The following is a 19,930-nucleotide window of genomic DNA, read 5'->3' on the forward strand; positions in this document are numbered from 1 at the left end:
AGTGTAGCAGCTGGAAGCACCTTAGCATTTTTTCACATTTTTCCATTGTCTAACTGTAGTACAGCAAAAATCTTTATTCCTCAAGCATCAGAAGGAGGTTATTGTTGACACTGTATGCCGTCTGGCTTTAGCATTCGTACAGCAGTAGAGGCCTCAGAAACCCATGCTGGAAGAGTAGCTTGTAAATATCAAAGGTGATCAATAAAGAGTTTAGGTCTTTAACATGTGGCGGTCTTCTTCTCACTGGTTTTTAAATAAGATTTAGTGCCCAGATATTCCACAGTTTATTATAGATTTTAGGTTTAGACTCATTACTTGTTTTATTTTGACTCTGTTGCCATTTTTACTTCAAGTGTGTATACAAGATTAGTACTTCCCATTCAGTATGTAAAAAGAGCATTTGTTTTTAAAAGGTAGAAATTACCCCACTCTTAAATTCTGGTGCTTAAAAATAATGCACATATGCATGCACGCGCATGTGCCTGCGCGCGCATACACACGCTACCAGAGTGAATTAAGGTAAATATAGTAGGGTTTGATAACATAAAATTCCCTCTGGAATGAAACAGTGCTGTGGATATTTAATACTTGTGCATGTTTATTAAATGTTTTAACTGCTGCTCTTCTGCTTTTTTGGATTGATTCTCTTATGAGTTTTGGTGTCCGTGCTATAACTTTCGGCTTTTTGAGGAATTGATTAACAGCACTGAATGTGTTTGATGCATTGTTTTGAGCATGAGTTTGGTGGAATTTATAAGAGGAAAAGCACTGTAAAGGGAGATGGAATTACCTGGTAGGTAGAAGTTAGAGGAGAAAGGAGCAAAAAGAAAATGTGTTGCTACAAAACTTTGAATGAGTGAGCTAGAGAGGATTTGAATGTGACTTGAGATTTCTTAACTGCTCCTCCATGGATATAGAGTTGCCTCTAAGGAATCATGGTTTAAATTCTGTTTTCTTTTTGAAGGTCCCTGGTGGAGAGGCTACTTAATTGTGAAAGCAAAACTAAAGTAGAGCTCATACAAAAGGGAAGGGCAATCTTACAGGAAGAAAAAAAGGCACACTGTATATAATGCAAGGAGCCTGGGCTAGAGGACAGACATGGATTCTCGACCTGACTCTGCCACTAGCTTATAATGTAGTGGCTTAACCTTCCTGGGCTATAAAATGGTCTGGCTCTTGAATCTATAATTCTTTGCTTATGAGTTTGAATATTGGGTATGTGTAGTTACACAAATGGTAAGAGATCCTCTTTATACGTGAGGAACTTTGAGAAACCCCAAGCAGTGAGTGGACCTTAAAAGAAACTTCATATGCTTTGGTGGGATGTATGAAGAGGAAAAGAAGGCCAGTTCTGAGTTCTGCCTTTTTAAGGCAGAAGGAGGCAGTCTGTGGAGGGAACATTGAAGAGGAACATTGGAGTAGAAAGAAGAAGAAAAAAGAGAGATGTTCATTTGATATAAAATCAAGTATTTCTCTTTTATACGTCCATGTTCTTGCTGCATATTAAACTTCCCTGCATGTGACAGTCTGCATGAGTATTAAAATCTGCTGTTTTCCATATCTGTGACATGAGAACACATGGTTGTTTCTGGTGACTTGCTAGTATCTGCATACTAGCAACCAACATTGTTATCCTTCTTCCTTAAATTTGCAATGTTAAAATACATTAAAATTTGTATATCGAATGCATTTTAGGTAGCAGATATTTTGCATGCTCTGAGGTGTTTCTTTCTTATTCTGGGAGTCTGGGCACAGGCCCTCGGGCTCTGGTTCATTAGTAGGGATGTAAAACTTATCTGTTCTTTGTAGCAAAGTAGCACAGGCTGGTCCACTCCCTCGAGCAGCTGCTAATATCAGTACAGTCATGCGACACATATGGACATTTTGGTCAGTGATGGACTGCACGTACGATAGTGGTCTCATAAGATTAGTACCATATAGCCTAGGTGTGTAGTAGGCTATACCATCCAGGTTTGTGTAAGTATACTCTGATGTTCACACAACGTTGAAATCACCTAACGATGTGTTTTTCAGACCGTATCCTTGTCGTTAAGTGACACATGACTGTAGTCGGTTTTCAAGTTTTATAGCTGTAAGGAGAGGCGATCCAAGGGGATCTGGGATGTAGGTGACTGCTGAGAGAGCAGCTTCTCTATAAGGGTTTGTAAAGCTCACTCTCACTCCACCCCAGGCTCTTCTCATTTTCTGTGCCTGGGACTTCCTAAGTTGTGACCATCTGAGGTTCAGAAAGCAGAGGCTGATGGCATATAAGAAAGTTGGAAGCTCGTCCAAGGAAGTCAGGAAGCAGGCAAAATTTTAGTTGGTAAAATTTTAGAAAATTGAGATTAGAACTCAGGCCTTTTAATTGGCAGTCTGGCAGTCACTTGTTTTGGGGGGGGCGGGGTTTGGGGGGAGGGAGAAGGGAAAGAAGGGTACATAAAAAAAGAAAAAACAGTATGAGAGTCTGTTACAGGACACCCAAAGGACTGGCCACAAATCAGTGTCATCTTCTAATCTCTATCTTCTTAATCTCCTATTTCTCCTTTACAGTTTATCCTTACTGATATGTTGTTGTTGTTGTTGTTTTTTTCCTTCTTAGATGTACAGGTCTTGAAAGAATTTTTAGCCGCATCAAGCTGCAGTTTCTCACAGCACCTTGGGGTTAAGGACTTAAACAAAAACAGAGGGCCAAAGCTCCTTTTTTCTCAGAACACAGGCAAGATTTCTTAGTCTTTCTCTTACTCCCAGTCCTATTACAAGTCTAAGGGAATTTTGTAGATTATAGACTTAGAACTAAGCAAGAAGTCTCTAGTCCTCAGGTAGAAACTCCCAGCCATTATCTGAGTAATATTTTGCTTTCTTCTCTTTTTTAATCCCTGCCCCAGTTTCTGTTTCTTTGTCCCAGACATCCAGCACTGGGCTTCTTTTTGATCCCCACATCCTTGTTCTGAGAGTTCTCTGCTTACTCTGGCAACTGCATAGTGTGCAGGGTTTGCAGAAGTCTGTTTCTGAAACTGCCTTGGCTAACACGAGGGCCACCCTGTGCAAGGCAGCACTCTCTTGCTTCTGTCTGTGTTGGAGGAGACTGCCTCCCTCTTCTCATGCTAAACATGCATTGTTGGAATGCTACTTGCAACTCCCAGAGCCACATTTTGGCTGGGCATGATACGGTATAAGAGACAGTGGTCTACCCCTTTTCCAAGGAGTGAGAATATCCACTCATTTTACCAGGCTCTCTTTAGATGTTTTGGAAATTGTTTTAGGAAGACAGGGGTTGAGTCAGGATGAGTTGAGGGGCAGGGGGAGGATTCTCATGTCCACTTGAGGATTTATCACCCTGTTCAGATGCTTTCCCTCCTGTCTGCCTTCTCTGATCCATCTCCGCTATTGTACTTACTCCCGTGTTCACTAGAGTCTGCTGACCAGATTGGCAGGGACAAGACTGTTCCAGCTTGCTCATGCCCCAAGTCCCACTTGGCAAACAGGGCTCCTCAACTGGTCTTTTGAAGCAAATTAGACCTAGATAGTTTTAGGACCTTTGACCACTGTGTGGCCTGTTCCCTCCTCCTCGATACCTGTGGGTTTATTCTACTGAGCAAAGACCCTGTCCCGTCTTCTTTTCTGTGTAACCTGCAGGCAGTTTAGACCTCCAGTCTTTTTCAGGATACTCCTTTGCTGACACAAAGCTGCAAGCTCACTTTGTCATTTGGGGCAAATGACAAGTATAGTCCCACTAGGACCTCGATCTGCAGTTCTTTTCTGTAAACAAGACAGAATTAACATTCTGGTTCCTTTCAGCTTCTGTGTCATTGCAAATCAGAGCTAGCTGTAGTGTCTAAAGTAGTACTGTGAGAGATGAGCTTGTGAGTTTGATGTCTGAGAGATGACATATTTCCCTGTTCTTTCAGAGGTGGTGCCTCCTCTTTGTTGTCTTCATGCTATGACATGACTTGAGGCCACTGATTTAGAGATAGAGAAAGGGAAACCCTAATTCACTCAATAGTAATCACTTGAATTCTATTGATCCGGATGAATTGACAGTTCTCCTTGCTTCTTTCCCCTGTAGAGCTTTCTAATCACTCTTGTTGGACACTTGACGAACTGCAGGGTCAATGCCTTTTTGACTAAGGGGACTTCATCTTTTTTAATTGCAGGTTCCATTACAGCTTATAGAAAGTGTTGAATGCCGAGATATATTTCAGCTTCATTTGACTTGTAAAGACTGCAAAGTTATCAGGTATGTGGCGTGTTATGCTGCTGTTTAGTGTGGAAAATATTTTTTAAAGACTGGATCCATGATTTGATAACAGAAAAACAGCTTCTGAGGGTCAGCCTTGTTAGGAATATTTTCTGAGTAGTTAGTGCCTGAAATATTTTATCTTTAAGGGTACTTTGCTATTTAAAAGATGTTTTTTTAGTTGGAAATAATTTCGAATTTACAAAAAAGTATAAAAATAAAAATAGTACAAAGAACACTGGTATTAACATTTTACCTCATTTGCTTTATCATTTGCAGGGGACTCGTGTGTGTGTGTGTGTGTGTGTGTGTGTGTGTGTGTGTGTGTGTGTGTGTGTGTGTGAGAGAGAGAGAGAGAGAGAGAGAGAGAGAGAGAGAGAGAGAGAGATTCTTTTTCTGAACCATTTGAAAGTAAGTTACATAATCACGGCTCTTCACCCTGAAATACTTGAGTGTGCTTTCCTAAGAATAGGGATTTTTTTTTACATAACCACAGTATCATTATCAACTTGACAATTTTACACTCCTAATACTTTTATCCAAAGCTATTATTCGTGTGCTAATTTTGTCAGTTGACCTAATAATGCCCTTTATAGCATTCCCCCACCCCCACCTTGTTCAGAACAGCATCCAGTCAAGGTCAGATATTACATTTAGTTGCCTTGATTCTATAGCCTTCTTTAATCCGGAATATTCTTCACCATCTTTCTTTGTCTTTTGTGACATTCACATTTTGAAAAATACAATCTTTTATTTTAGTAGAATGTTTCTCATTTTGTGTCTGTCCAGTGTTTCCTCATGATTAAACTGAGGTTGTGCAGTCTCAGCTGGAATACTGTATTTATGAGGTTATGTCCTTTTCAGGGTATTGTATTACGTCTGGAGGCAAACAGCGTCCATCTGTCTCTATTGATGTTAATTTTTATCACTCTTGTCGAGGTGTCACCTGCTTTCTGAATAATTTCTATATTTTCTCCCTTGCAACTAATAAAGTCTCTGGGAGGCCCTTTAAGACAGTGAAAACCTCCTGCTTTTCATCAAATTGCTCCATAGGTTTAGCATCCATTAATGGTTTTTATCTGATCTAATCTTTACTGCAATGATTGCAAAATTATGCCTGAAATGTGTTTTTAAATTTAGTAGCTCTATAAGTTTTAAATTCCCGAAGTTTTTACTTTCTCTCTTTAACTGTTCTGGAGTGCCAATAAACATTGTGTGTTGGCATGTTGATGAGCCACTGATTGAGACAAGGAGAGGTTTAAGTGACCTCCTTGGTTTTAAGGTAAATATTTAAATTCCTTTTTAGCCATTGAGATTTGGCTTGCTTTTGATAGATACTGCCTACAATTCACAGTTGAAAAAGCTTGCTTACTAATTATTCAATTTTAAACACTGCCTGCATTTGAAAAGGTAAAGTATTTTTTGCACTATTTTAACTTTATATATACTGGAACTTGCGATTGATAATAGAATTGTTTTGTTCTGTACATGGTCACAGCTGAAAGTTTCAATGTAATATATCTTATTTTGTATCTAAAATTGCTGATTTGTTCTAATTGCTAAATAGACAGATTTTGAAATTATTCCTTAACTGGTCAAAAGTAGTGCTGTAATTTATTTTTAAGCTCAGCCTAATGTGTTATAAAAAAACAAAAAGAACTTCTCTAAACATATTTCTTGACAACCATAAAGCTTTGATGGAAGAAGTAGAATGAAACCCCATTCATGGAAGAGAATGACTGCTATTTTACTTGAATAATTGTCATTAATCTCAGAAGAGATTTCACTAGTCTAAAAAATAAGTTTTCCACATGTTCAGCTTTCTTCCTTTTGACATTTTTGCACCATTGGCCAAAATTTGTCAAACCTGTTTTTATTACAAATGTGTGAATGACCACCTTTAATGCTTTTTGACTATAGTTGTCACTTTACCCTGAGTAGGCACTCTTGAAATGGTGGCTTCTCTTAGGTTTTATTGTTAGCTGTCTTCTGATTACATTGTACTTGTTTGGCTTTACAAAGGTGTCAGTTCTCAACCTTTGAGCAGTGTCAAGAGTGGCTTAAGAGACTGAACAATGCAATTCGACCACCTGCTAAAATAGAAGATCTCTTCTCATTTGCATACCACGCTTGGTGCATGGAGGTCTACGCCAGTGAAAAAGAACAACATGGAGACCTGTGCAGACCAGGTAGGCATTTCTAAAATGTACAAATGGTGGCTTTATTGAACTACCACTTGAGGTACCCTTAGCATGAAATGAGACTCCTAAGCATTCATATAGTCAATCAATATATATATTTTATGGAGCACCTAGCATGTGTCCATCATTCTTCTAAGCTCAATAGAACATGTTTTCTGCCTTTCAGGGGAAGGGAAGGACACTAGATTTGGCATCACAATCTGCTGGGCCTAAAAATAACTATAGTAAGGTTTGATGGGTTTTATGGGGAGCCGTGAGTGTTGTATACACTCTTGGGAAGACTTCACATTAGAAGTGGCTTTTGAGTAGGCTTTGAAGGTTGAATGAGGGTTCATTGATTAGAGAATGGGGAAAAGAACTTTAGACCGAGCAAGTAGCATGAACAAAGGTATAGAGGTGTGAGGTTAGGCCACAGAATAGTGGAGTACAAAATGGCCTTTCACTATATTTGAATTTTCAAGTCATAGATTACCTGAAGTCACCCTTTTCATCCCATAGATGATGAAACAGAAGTCTAGAGAGGCCAGGTGACTTCCCTCAGGACAAATAGAGAAGCTGAGCCCGTACTGGAATCCAAGCTTTTTGACTCCTCATGAGATTTTTGTCCTGCTCACTATCTTTCTCCCTCAGAAATGGCTTTGACCAAGTTCATGTTATTTCCCTGCATGTAGTTGTCTGTAAACTTTATGCTGCCATAAATAGAACTTTGCTGGTCCAACACTGAATCTTTAGTGTGTCCAATTTGGAAGCAAAGTCTTGAATTCCTAAGCATTGAAAAGTTGTGAGCTTCATTCCAATACAGTTTACTCTTGGGACTTTTTTCTTTAAACTTCAATTTTTAGTACTGAATCTTTAATCTTAATAGTTCAGCCCTGGGTCATTCTAAACATTTGAGGCTAATCTAGCTATTCTTGTATCACTTTGTTCCCCGGTTCTTTCACTGGTTGAAGCTTCTGGTTCATATTCTTGTTTAACTAAAATATAACAAACATAAGCATCATCTTATTTTTAAAGATGCTTTGATATGTACTATTGTTTGACCCTCATGACCTCGTCAAACAGGATGTCTGGTATCTTGGTTTTGGGAGCCAAAGAAATGGAGACTCAGTGGTAAAGCCTGTTGCCAAGTCCCACTGCTAGGCAGTGACAGATCTAGGACTTAAATCCAGTTCTCAGCTATTGAGAGCTGACTGTGTGGGATGGCTGTGGATACTGAGATGAAAAACAGAGGTATCTGCCCTTGTGGAGCCTCAGTGAAAGCCTTAGGAATCCAAGCTTCCCATGAGCCTCGTCAGGCTAGTGGAACCCAAAGTCACCCATGACAGACCACATCAACCTTGGAAGTTTATGAGAATGTGCTTAAACTCTCTCACTTCACTCCCTTATCCATTGCATCTCTTCTTACTTCTTCATTGAGATGCCATTTTTTTTTAATTTTATTTTTTTGTTTATGGCTCTTTTCAAGGTGTTTTTTTTTTTTTTGTGAGGAAGATCAGCCCTGAGCTAACAATCATGCCAATCCTCCTCTTTTGGCTGAGGAAGACTGGCTCTGGGCTAACATCCATGCTCATCTTCCTCCCCTTTATATGGGATGCTGCCACAGCATGGTTTGACAAGCAGTGCATTGGTGCGCGCCTGGGATCTGAACCCGGGCCACCAGCGGCGGAGCGTGTGCACTTAACTGCTACGCCACGGGGCCAGCCCCTCAAGTTTTTTTTTAAAGGTAAAGTTTACATACAATGAAATGCACAAATCTTATGTGTACATTTGCTTAGTTTTTAACCATTACATCTTAATTATTAAATTTTTAGTCTCTACCATCTCCTGGGATAATGAAGTTAATGAATCTAGCTTGCTGCATTATGTTATATGGAACTTTGATTTAAGACTCTTAACTCCAAAAGGCATTTCCTAGTTTTGAGTTGCCAGTTTTTAGTCAACAAGGCTTGCTTTCTCCTAGCTTATTCTCTCCCAACCACAGAGTGAAAATTCCTCATCTTTTTAGATGATTCTTTATTCTCTTGAAAATTTCAGTTTTTTTTTGGATTTGAGCCAACTTTTAGGATAGTCTTAAGTTGTGCGAGGTCAGAACTTCAGTCTTGTCTTTTAATTGTGGATGACTTTGTCCTGAGCTGGGATGACTTTGGTCCTCAGGCCCTTTCTTTCCTGATACCTGGTATTCTTTGACCACCAGGACATAGAGATGTCCACAGTGTCCTCTGTCTTTTTATGGGTTTGTGATGGATGGAAGCATTTGGGGGAGTAAAGTACTGATTTAGGAACTAAACGTGAATTCAAAGCCATACTCTACCAGTTAATTAAAAAAATAATAGTGGGCAAGCCATTTATCCTCTTTATAGTTTCCTTTGTTCCTTTAGCTGGGGCATTCTTGTTCTTTCTGCCCAAGCTGATCGGGGTTTCCTGAAGATGAAGTCTGTTAAGACTGGAGAGTTCAATTCAGGAAATGTTTGAATGCCTACCATGTGCCATGCTTGTGAAAACATTTTGGAAACTATGAATATGCAAGGTGATGCCATTGTAACTGATTGGTTGGAATGCATGAATGGAACTGCATGAATAAAGGTTATATTTTATTTCTTCCCAATATATACAGTCCACACTGAAATTAACCTGCTACCACTCACATGGAATCTTATTGTACTTCAGTGACTTGGTTAGAGTGTGTGTGTATGTATGGCTTTTTCCTTTCATATATTTTCACTGTGAAGTACAGGGGAAAAACTTGCTCTTAAAAAATACCATGGTGGCATTTTTAAAGCCAGTCAACCTGGTTCTTCTGTCTCCACCCAATATTGTTGAGTATTGGTGGTGGCTACAGTATTACTCACCAAATATGAGCATACCAGACAACCACATTCTTATAAGTCATCTTTAGGGTGAGATAGCACTTGAGATATTTCAAAGTGATACCTTTGTATAATATCCCCCTACACATGAGATCATAAGCATAGACTCTAAAATGCAATAAATCCTCATTTGGGGATAGGGGCGGCAGACAGGAACGGTTGAAATGGAAATATAAAGCCAAACAAAAAACTTAGGACCTTAATATTTAAAATAAAATTGAGATATTACAGCATATCTAATGTTGAATCAATGAAGACAGAATTCTGAGAGGGAAATTCTTAAGGGAAATTCAGCAATAGATGTGCTTGGCATTCACTTTTCTGGCTGAATAAACGTTAAGTGAACTTCTAACACAATTTGGCAAAAGCCAGTTGAATTACTCACGTATGTAAGGTCTGTTGCTAGATTTTTTTCAAGCAGTGGTTTTCAAACTATAGGTTGTGATCCATGAAATCAAAGTTTTAAGAAATAAAGTATGAAGTGAAACAGGATAGAAAATATCAAAATGTCTTACACTTATAGTAAAGATAGGTATTGTTTTGTGAAATCTTTTTTTAAAAATAAACATTTGTATTGTGATGTAAAACAATTCTTATTGTGGGTTGTGATGGTCAGTTTCAAAGTTTATGAAGTCACTGTCTTAGAGGATACAAAGATAATTAAAACTTACTCCTTGTTCTCAAGGAACTTGAAATAAGATTTTCTATGCTTGCTGCTCAGTATGTATTTCTTTGTAGCTCAGAATTTCATGCTCTGGATGGTGGTTCTAAGCCCTTCTTTGGGCAGTGGTTCTATGTAGTAAATTGCCAGTGGTGGTGGTGATTATTTTTAAATTATAGGATCCTTTTAGGGCATCTGTGTGTTTAAGATAGAGGTACGAATGTAAAGGACCATTAATTAAAGTACTTTTACCTTTTGCAAAAGACTTGGAGCTGTATCCCAGGGTGGGGAAAATCTCATTAATTAATGAACTTAAGCAGTAGTTTTACAGCTTTTAGATTGGGATTATAAGTGAAAGACTCCCCTGTCTAGTATTCTTGATGGTCACTATTCCTTGCAATTTGTAAACAGATGGAGCCCCAGTTCAGATAGCTTTTTTCCTATTTGGAAGCCTACATCGCTTCTGAAACTTTTCCAAAATAGGCTAGGTTCAGCTGATTATTTCTTTCTGCATCTCTGAACCTCATCTTTTTATAGCTCTCCTTCAGGAAGCCTATAATACTTAGTTTAAGTTCAAGAAAAGCAGTTTAAATGGGAAGCAGTTTTATAGAATTGTCCTTCATTCAAGTAATTGCTGTTTCCTATTCTGAAGCTCCTTTCCCAAGGAGAGCAAAGCTTTATACTTTGATCACCAAAGCAGTCTGTTTTGTGCTTTTGTTTGTTTTTGTAGTTTCTCCCAGCCCCCACCAGCATTTATTTTGTAACCTGTAACACTATATATTAGAGGTACTGCATAATGGTTTTTTGTTTGTTTGTTTATAAAATTACTGCCCTAGGACTCTGTGTGTTTTCAAGAAAGAAAGTTATTTCAGGTTTAATGTCTTTATGTTAGGAACCTAAGGAAGAGGAAGCCAAATTCACTGGGGCAAATGTAGGCAGATTATATACTTGTTTGGGTGGATGTTCTTACAGATGCTAAGCACTTTACTTAATAGTATGGTGTTTCCTGAGATTCCTGGGTACTTGCTGTTATCGTTCCATGATCTCTTATCTGCAATTATGTAATTTGTAAGGCTTTGGAAATTGAAAGATTTTTCTTATTTTATTTGGTGGCTTGACCTGATCTGAGCTGACATGAAGCTATTTGTTGCTTTATTTATCCCATTTAGTTTGAATTATCCCATGCATTTCACTGTAGAAATATTAATAGTTGGTTAAGTAGGCCCTGACGAGAGTGTTAACCTAATATTTTAATATATATACTATCTTAAAATTTAGAAAACTCTCAAGTTCTGAAATCTGGCCCAAACGGTTTCTGATGAGGAGTTGTAGATCTATGTTACTGTTCTTGGTGAACTTGTTGATTTTATTTCCTTTGTATACTGTCAGTCTGAGTGTGGAAATGGGAAAGTAGCCAGTATAGTGATAAGAACATGGATTTTGGGACCAGACAGACCTCCATAATCTCTCTCAGTCTCAGTTTTGTCCTCTGTAAAATGAGCTCAGGGAGACTACCCTCAGAGTTGATAGCAGTGATTAGAAAATATAGTTCTTGATTAAAATTAATTTCTTCATTCCTTTTTATAGTCTTATCCTGACAGGGAATTTTTAACTAAAACTAAATATGTTATTTATATAATACTTGCCCTTCTTTTTTTTTTCTTTTAATAACTGAGCAGGGTAGCTATGCTTTTATTCCACCTGTTTTGCAAAATGATATTCATTTCTTTCTTTCTGCTGTCTGTCTTTGGCCCCTAGGGGAGCATGTAACGTCAAGGTTTAAAAACGAAGTGGAGCGGATGGGTTTTGATATGAACAATGCCTGGAGGATTTCCAACATCAATGAGAAGTACAAGTGAGTGGTATAGGTCCCTGTGGACGGTGTTTCACAGCCAGTGCCTTTGCAGAAACCCCAATTCTCATGTGACAAGAACATCTGAACTTAGACTTTTTCTTTCAAATCGAGTTTTATTTATTAAATGTAAATGCATGATCTTTAGGGTACTTCAGAGCCATATGTTCCCATTGCTATCACTTGAGTGGAAAAGTGGTCCTTACTTAATAGGATCCTAGAACCTTCCTTTTTACTCCTTCCAGACCTCTATTCTTCCTGGCACATGCATGTCTGGATAATACTGTTTTTACCTGTAGGCAGGCACTTTCTGTTATTCTCATCGCTACTTGACATCACATTAGAGATAGAATCAGTGATCTTATAAGCAATGATAAAACACTTGGGAGCTAATTTTTATGATGTGATTTTACTCCACATCCTATGAAATAGGCATAAATATTCCATTCTTCAATATATGATGTAAAACGAACTTCACAGCTATGATCATTTAACCATTAAATATTAATGTAACCATTATTAAATATTTCCCATTACCTGTTTCCTTAAGAGATCTAAGTACTTTGGTGGGGGAGGGCAGTTAGCCACTGTGATTTTGGTGATCTAAGTTTCTATAAAACAAAACAAAATTGTCCAGGAGATTTAAATTAATATATCCTTCTCCTCTTAAGTTCCCTGCAGCAGTTGGAGACATTAATCATTCTGTTGTCCTTTGAGCTGCCTCAATTATGATAGCCGTTTTCCTGGTCTATTTGTGGGTAGCCATCAGAGCATTTCATTTTTCACTGGAAAAACTACAGCTAATTATTGTACATAGCTCTTAACATGGACCTTGGCCAAGGAGTTAGGAACCTGGAGTGTTGTGAAGACTTGGGAGCTACAGACCTGTCATACCTTTGCTTGTTCTCATTGACAAGTCAAAGCAGAGAAAGAAGATGGAGACTGGAGGAGGGGGCCTCAGAGGCTGCCACAGGCTTTGCTCATGTGTAATCCACCTTTCCTGTACTGGAAACTGCTTATCTACAAGTGAGCAAGCTAGTACTTGCTGAAGGGCTGACTACTAGGTAGTGTAATACTTATAGGACAAGAAATATAATGATCAGAAAATTGGGTATAGTCAAAAAACTGAATTAAGCTAAGCTTGTTGAAAAAACGTTTGGGTTCAAAAGGCATTGGTTTTTATTTATTTATTTTTTTTTGAGGAAGATTGACCCTGAGCTAACATCTGTTGCCAGTCTTCCTCTCTTTTTTTTTTTCTTTTTTCTCCCCAAAGCCCCAGTACACAGTTGTATATCATGGTTGTAGAGTTGTAGCCCTTCTATATAGGACGCTGCCTCAGCATGGCTTGATGAGCCGTGAGTAGGTCTGCGCCCAGGATCTGAACTGGCGAACCCTGGGCCACTGAAGTGGAATGCGTGAACTTAACTGCTACACCACTGGGCGGTCCCTGCCATTGGTTTTTAAAATCTCTATTTAATATGGGTTTTAAAAATCAGCTTAGTGTCTTTGAGTCCACTATTTCCACCTCAAAACCAGTCTTCAGGACATTGAAAAGTTCTTCCTACTACAAAGGAAGAATGAGAGCCAAATTTACTTTTAGGTTTAAAACAAGATAAAAGGAGCAAGACTCATGGTTAGAGTATTAACTGTGATCACTGTGTCCCAGGTTATTTTTAGGAGTTTGTGAGTAGGTGATAGGAAGTTTATAGAGCTACTCTTGGTTATAGACATTCTCCTGTTCAGTGGCTTTTAAATTCCTGATACTTAATCTTCTGGAAATTGAGAACAGGAGAGAGAGATTTAGTGCAGAATGATCAAAACCCCCAATTCCTAAGCCACTCTATATTTTTCTGCCTTTTCTCCTAATGCATAGGATAGGCTAGGGCAGGGCCGCCGCGGTGGTGGTGGTGGAGGAGGAAGAGTTTGTATATTTTAGGATTTGGGTTAAAAGTCTTATTGCCTTCACTATTGAAAAGGAATATTGTGTTACCCATAGAGAGACATTGTCCTGTAAGTAAAAAACCTATCATAAATACTGCTTTCTGGGGCACCAGCTTGACTAGCATGCAACTACCAGCATCTTCCCTAATGAAAACAGAGCTTTTTTCCCCGGAATGTAGTTTGTTCTGAAGTATATTTTATAGAAATTATGATTAATAGTTTATTCACATTACTAACTTGGCTCAATGGGGCTGTGATTATACATGCAAATGGCTGACCTGTGGTACTGTTTCTTCATATCCATGGCTGCACCTGTTCCCAATAATTAGGACACCCTGTTTGGTTCACATCAAAGAATATGTTAATGATTGTATGAGGTCTCTGGAAACTTGAAATCGTGGGCTCTCACCTGTTTCCCTTTGACAAAAGCCTGAAAGACTGAAGGTCTGGTAGAGATGACACAGACTTTCACTTCTGTAGTTGGACTGGGCAGTTGTGTAGTTAGAAATGACCTGTATTTGTTATAACAGAGAGACAGAGAGTTACGATGGAGTAACTGCCTCTCAACTCCCCTTTTTTTCATTGATGGTTAAAATTGTCGGATTCCCCAAAGGCAGCATTGAGTGGAACAATCCAAGATAGTATCACATGATATATACATAAGTAAACACTTGAGGCAGCCCATTCTGCTGAGCAGACCAAGACTCAAGTAATGTTCCTCATTGCCTTTTAACTGGCTCTGGGGTAGCTTGATCAACCTCTTTATGCTAGCTCACCTAGTGTCTCTCCCTCCCCTCCCTCCCTCCCCCCCTCCCCCCTCCCCCCTCCCCTCCCTCCCTCCCTCTCGTCTTCGCCCTCTCCCTCTCCCTCTTTCTCACCTTCCCTGTTAGGCTGTGTGGTAGTTATCCACAGGAGCTCATAGTGCCTGCCTGGATCACTGATAAAGAACTAGAAAGTGTAGCAAGCTTCAGATCCTGGAAGCGCATCCCTGCCGTTGTCTACAGGTAAGTAAGCCTGGCCAGGCCCAGCTTGGTCTGGTGCTACTGCCCCCTGCATGTGGTCATGTGGTCTGCCGCCTCTGCTGCTGCTCATTTGGGAAGGGAGGGAAGGGTTCAGGGAACTTTCTAGGCAATTCCGTGCTTCCTTGTTGCTAAAGCTGCTCTTCTAGTCACACACACCAGTACTTATTACATCCAGAACACTAGCTGATGGTTCAGTTGGTCCTGAAATTTTAAGATCTGTCTGACATTCTGTGGGAAGATAATGTGCTGACTGCATTTAGCTTCAGGTGTTGGCCTTTGGATTGAGAGAGATGAGTCCTAGAAAGTGAGAATTGGGAGTATGGAGTTGAATCATTTGTGATTGTCTTTGTGGTTGAAATTTCGACACATGGAAGAGCTCTGCTTTGAGAGGAATGCTTTAGAGAAGGCAGGTCTTAGCTGGATAGAAGATCTCAGAGATCAAAGGCAGAAGAGCCAAAGGAGGCAAGTTCCAGAAGGGGATGGTGGCGTGGTGATGAGCACAGGTTTTGGTGTTCAGGTCTTTTCTCTGACACTCCTTGCTGTGGCGCCTTGAAGTTCCCTAATTGACCTCAGCCTGTTCCTAATTAGTAAAATGGAAATGATGTTCTTTGCAGATATGCTGTGACATCTGAATGTGAATCTATAAACACTGGGCTCCTCTAAGAAATATCTGGAATAGGTTGTATTCCTGAGGGCTGCTTTTATAATTCAGTGAATGGCTCAGTTCTCACAGAATCATATTAAATTTTTTAAAAAATTATATTGAGGTCATAATAGTTTATAACATTGTGAAATTTCAGTTGCATATTATTATTTGTCGGTCACCATATAAATGTGCCCTTTTACCCCCCTGCCTACTCCCACCCTCTTTCCCTCTGGTAACCACTAATCTGTTCTCTGTCCGTGTGTTAGTTTATCTTTCACATGTGAGTGAAATCATACGGTGTTTGTCTTTCTCTGTCTGGCTTATTTTGCTTAACGTAATACCCTCAAGGTCCATCCATGTTGTTGTAAATGGGATGATTTTTGTCTTTTTTTATGGCTGACTAGTATTCCATTGTGTATGTCTGTGTGCGCGCACGTATATATGTATATACACCACATCTTCTTTATCCGATCATCAGTTGATGGGCACTTGGGTTGCTTCTGCTTCTTGGCTATTGTGAATAATGCTGCAATGAACATAGGCGTGCATAGGTCTCTGAATTGTTGATTTCAAGTTCTTTGGATAAATACACAGTATTGGGATAGCTGGGTTGTATGTTATTTCTATTTTTAAATTTTGAGGAATCTCCATGCTGTTTTCCATAGTGGCTGCACCAGTTTGCATTCCCACCAGCAGTGTATGAGGGTTCCCTTTTCTCCACATCCTCTCCAATGTTTGTTATTTTTTTGTCTTGGTGATGATAGCCATTCTAATGGGTGTAAGGTGATATCTTAAGTGTAGTTTTGATTTGCATTTCCCTAATGATTAGTGATGTTGAACATCTTTTCATTGCCTATTGGCCATCTGCATATCTTCTTTGGAAAAATGTCTGTTCATATCCTCTGCCCCTTTTTTGATCGCGTTCTTTGTTTTTTTGTTGTTGAGTTGTGTGAGGTCTTTATGTATTTTGGAGATTAACCCCTTGTTGAATATGTGATCTGCAGATATTTTCTCCCAGTTGGTGAGTCGTCTTTTCATTTTGTTCCTGGTTTCCTTTGTCTTGCAGAAGCTCTTGAGTCTGATGAAGTCCTATTTATTTTTTCTTTTGTTTCCCTTGCCCAAGTAGACATGGTACTCGAAAAGATCCTTCTAAGACGAATGTCAAAGAGTGTGCTGCCTATATTTTCCTCTAGGAGTTTTATGGTTTCAGGTCTTACCTTCAAGTCTTGGATCCATTTTGAGTTAATTTTTGTGTGTAGTGAAGGATAGTAGTCTACTTTCATTCTTTTGCATGTGGCTGTCCAGTTTTCCCAACACCATTTATTGAAGGGACTCCTTTCTCCATTATATGTTCTTAGCTCCTTTGTCGAAGATTAGCTGTCCACAAATGTGTGGTTTTGTTTCTATGCTGAATCATGTTAAATTTAAGAAGTCGTTCCTTCTTATTTTGGAACTGTTTCAGATGTCACCTCCTTGTAATATTCACATTCTCCATTTCATTTTCTCCAGTTTGCACGCTTTTTGGACTCTCTGTGATTTTGGACCAAACCAGTGGAGCTTAGAAACTCGTTCATGCCAGGAGGCATTCTATTGAAATATTGAGATTATAGGAAGGGATTTATCTCCTTGTAGAATTCCCACTGAGATAACTGGCTTATTCAGTTAGTCCACTGAAGGCAAATTCTGATGGCCTCCCTGAATAGAGAGAGATGGGAAAGTATTTGCTTCTGGCCCAGTGGAACCCATTAAGTTTTCAACCTCAATTTTCATCACTGTTGTTTTCAGACACCCCTAAAAAAGTAGGTCACCAAATTTACCTATCACTCAAATGATAAGGATGACACAGGAATTAGAGAGCAGTTAAAGCTGAAAGAATTTATGAGTCTTATCAGTGATCAGACCAGCTCAAATAGGGAAAGCAGCCAGCTGCTACTCTGTAGCCAACAGCTGTGTTAGATCAGCAGCCCTGGCATTTATGGGGTCTGCTGACTTTGAGCAGAAGGGGAAAGGACTCTCATTTTCTAAGTAAGGGGCTTTAGGTGAATTCTCCCTGTAGAGAAGCCTAAAAGTGCAGGTTGAAGAAAAACTTCTTAGAATAAACATGGGAAACCTGTTTTCCCTTTTAAAATTTATTCTAGAGGGCATGAGCCATCGGTTTTTCCCCAACCCTTTCTAGAGACCATGGAGTATATATAAATGAAAAAAAAATCTTTTTGAGTCAAATTTTCTTAGAAAACTTATTTTTTTCAGTTTGGGCTATATCTTGGAATAATGAATTCCATAATTAAGACAGCACAGTGGGAGATAATATTCCCTAGTATTAACTCTTACCGAAAATTTTTATTTGCAGTTTCTCAGAGAAAATCTGGTCTCAAAAGATTATCAATGAAAGTTCTTGGTGTAGTTCACAAAAAATCAGACAGGCTTCCAGGAACTGGCCTCTGTTGCAGAACATGTGTCTTGTATCTCTGAGCTCCAAACTGGGTTGTTATATTATTTGGGAGCTTTGTAAGGGGTGTGTTGAAGAATGTTTTGGAATACTCTACCACTTTCTGCTTTTTCAGCCCAGGTGTCAGGATACTTATGAATCCAAAATATGTTTACTGAATTTAGTTGTCTGTAGACTGCAGTAATGATTCCTGGGGTTACTAGCAGCAGTTACTTGACAGCACCATGCCGAACCAGCGCCTGATTAGTGCTTTCTCCTACTGTGATGAGAGAGTGCTAATTGGATTTATTATTGAGGACAGAGATTGCTCTAACACAGCAAGATGGTGCGAAGGCTGCCCATCTGTAGTACAGTTCACAGCTCCCCCCTCTGTGCGTTGAATGATTGTTAGAAACTTCGAGTCATTTAGGGAGCTTGCCTAATATTAACCTAGGGATAGTTTGAACAGTTATATGTTTTTATATAAAATTGAAGCATTCATTATTTAGTTGGGGATTCATCCATTGTACATCTTAATTTTTATCCTTTTCCTGGTTTTGTTTGTTAAAATGATAAGTACGCTCTTTAGTGATTTTTATCTGTAGTGTTTTAATTCTCTTTGATGCAGTCTGAAGCATTTTAGACGACTGCAGAAAACTTAACTGCTTATTGCAACAGCTCGCTTGTGATCTAGCGATTATAATGCCATGGCCCTTCAATCCCAAGACCTAGGCTGAAGAGTGCCATCTTCTGTTCCTCTTGGGCACTACTGGGAAGCATTGCAGAGGAGGAGGATCCTCAGGAAATGCCCTGCCAACCTCTTCTGTAAAGGTTTGGCGTCAATCAGCTCAGTGGTTACCCAGCACCTATTATTATATGCTAGTGGGCATTTTAAGAATCAGTAAGGTTTTATTTCCAGTTTGGTTCCATTCAGCAGGTGAACCAATTGAGTGTGTTAGCAATACACAAATACCTTCCGTTAATTGTCTCTTCCAATGAGGGAGGATTTAAAAACTACAAGAAAATTGGTGGTTCCGTGGAGTTTGATTATTGCCAAAGTTAATTTATGGCTTGTGAGCTTTAGGATTAAAAACAAAAATCTTTCTCACATTGTTCTTTGAAGAAGACAAATAGATTCAATAGTATATTTTGTTTAAATTCATCTGTGCCCTACATATGTGTTATGTGTGTATGCATGTATGTTCAGAAACAGTTTTAATGGGAGCTAAGAAATTGACGATTCCCTCTGGGATATAGAATTGGGGGACATATAAGTTTTTTGCTTACTGGCTTTTTATTCTGCTAATTTATTTTTACAGTGAACTGATTACTTTTATAACTTTTAAAAAATAGCTTTATTGAGATGTCACAATATAATTCACCCTTTTAACGTGTACAGTTCAGTGATTTTTTTTTAATGTATTCACATACCTGTGCAATCATCACCTCAGTCAATTTTAGTACATTTTCACCACCCCGAGATAAACCCAAAACCCATTAGTAGTTCCTTCCCATTCCCTCCCCAAGCCCTCTAGCCCTGGGTTACTAGTAATCTCCTTTTTTTTCCCCAGATTTGCCTGTTCCAGACACTTCATATAAAGGGAATCATACAATATGTGGCCTTTTGTGACTGGCTTCTTTGACTTAGCATATCATACTCAGGGTTCATCCATGTTGTAGCATGTATTAGAACTTTATTCCTTTTGATTGCCAAATAATATTACTTTTATAACTTTTTAGTTGCTAAAATTGCCTAACTAAAATTCCTAATTAGGAAAAGACTGGGTTTTAACAGCATCTTAAAGTAGACTGAGTATGATTTCTGATCTTATTTCTTGAAAAAGGATCTATCAGAATATGGCTTGTTGAGGTTTATGCTGTTCCTTTCCTTGTAAGAGCTTAAGGAAGGGTTTCTGGCTCATTAAGCTATCTCCCTATAATAAGAGCAGTTTGTGACTCATGAAATCTCAGGAGATTTTATAAAGCAGTCCATTGTGGGCCAGGTAAGTGTTTCAGTCCCAAAGGTGTGATCTTATTTTGAAAAGAATCTCCAAGTCAGCCATGAGTGCATTGGG

The 19,930-nt window shown here is 39.0% G+C and overlaps 1 protein-coding gene across 10 annotated transcripts in view; it reads left to right on the forward strand.

The window, feature by feature from the left end:
• The window catches only part of MTMR3 (myotubularin related protein 3), a 147,504-nt gene that overhangs the window by 107,506 nt on the left and 20,068 nt on the right, over positions 1-19,930 (forward strand). For all 10 annotated transcript variants that reach the window (XM_058531753.1, XM_058531752.1, XM_058531757.1 and 7 more), the window contains 4 exons: positions 4,155-4,237; positions 6,260-6,426; positions 11,725-11,821; positions 14,650-14,763. In XM_058531753.1, coding sequence (XP_058387736.1) covers positions 4,155-4,237; positions 6,260-6,426; positions 11,725-11,821; positions 14,650-14,763 — 461 coding nt within the window. The remainder of the gene's footprint in view (positions 1-4,154; positions 4,238-6,259; positions 6,427-11,724; positions 11,822-14,649; positions 14,764-19,930) is intronic.

Source organism: Diceros bicornis, chromosome 35, assembly GCF_020826845.1.
Source record: "Diceros bicornis minor isolate mBicDic1 chromosome 35, mDicBic1.mat.cur, whole genome shotgun sequence".
Classification (NCBI taxonomy): Eukaryota; Metazoa; Chordata; class Mammalia; order Perissodactyla; family Rhinocerotidae; genus Diceros; species Diceros bicornis.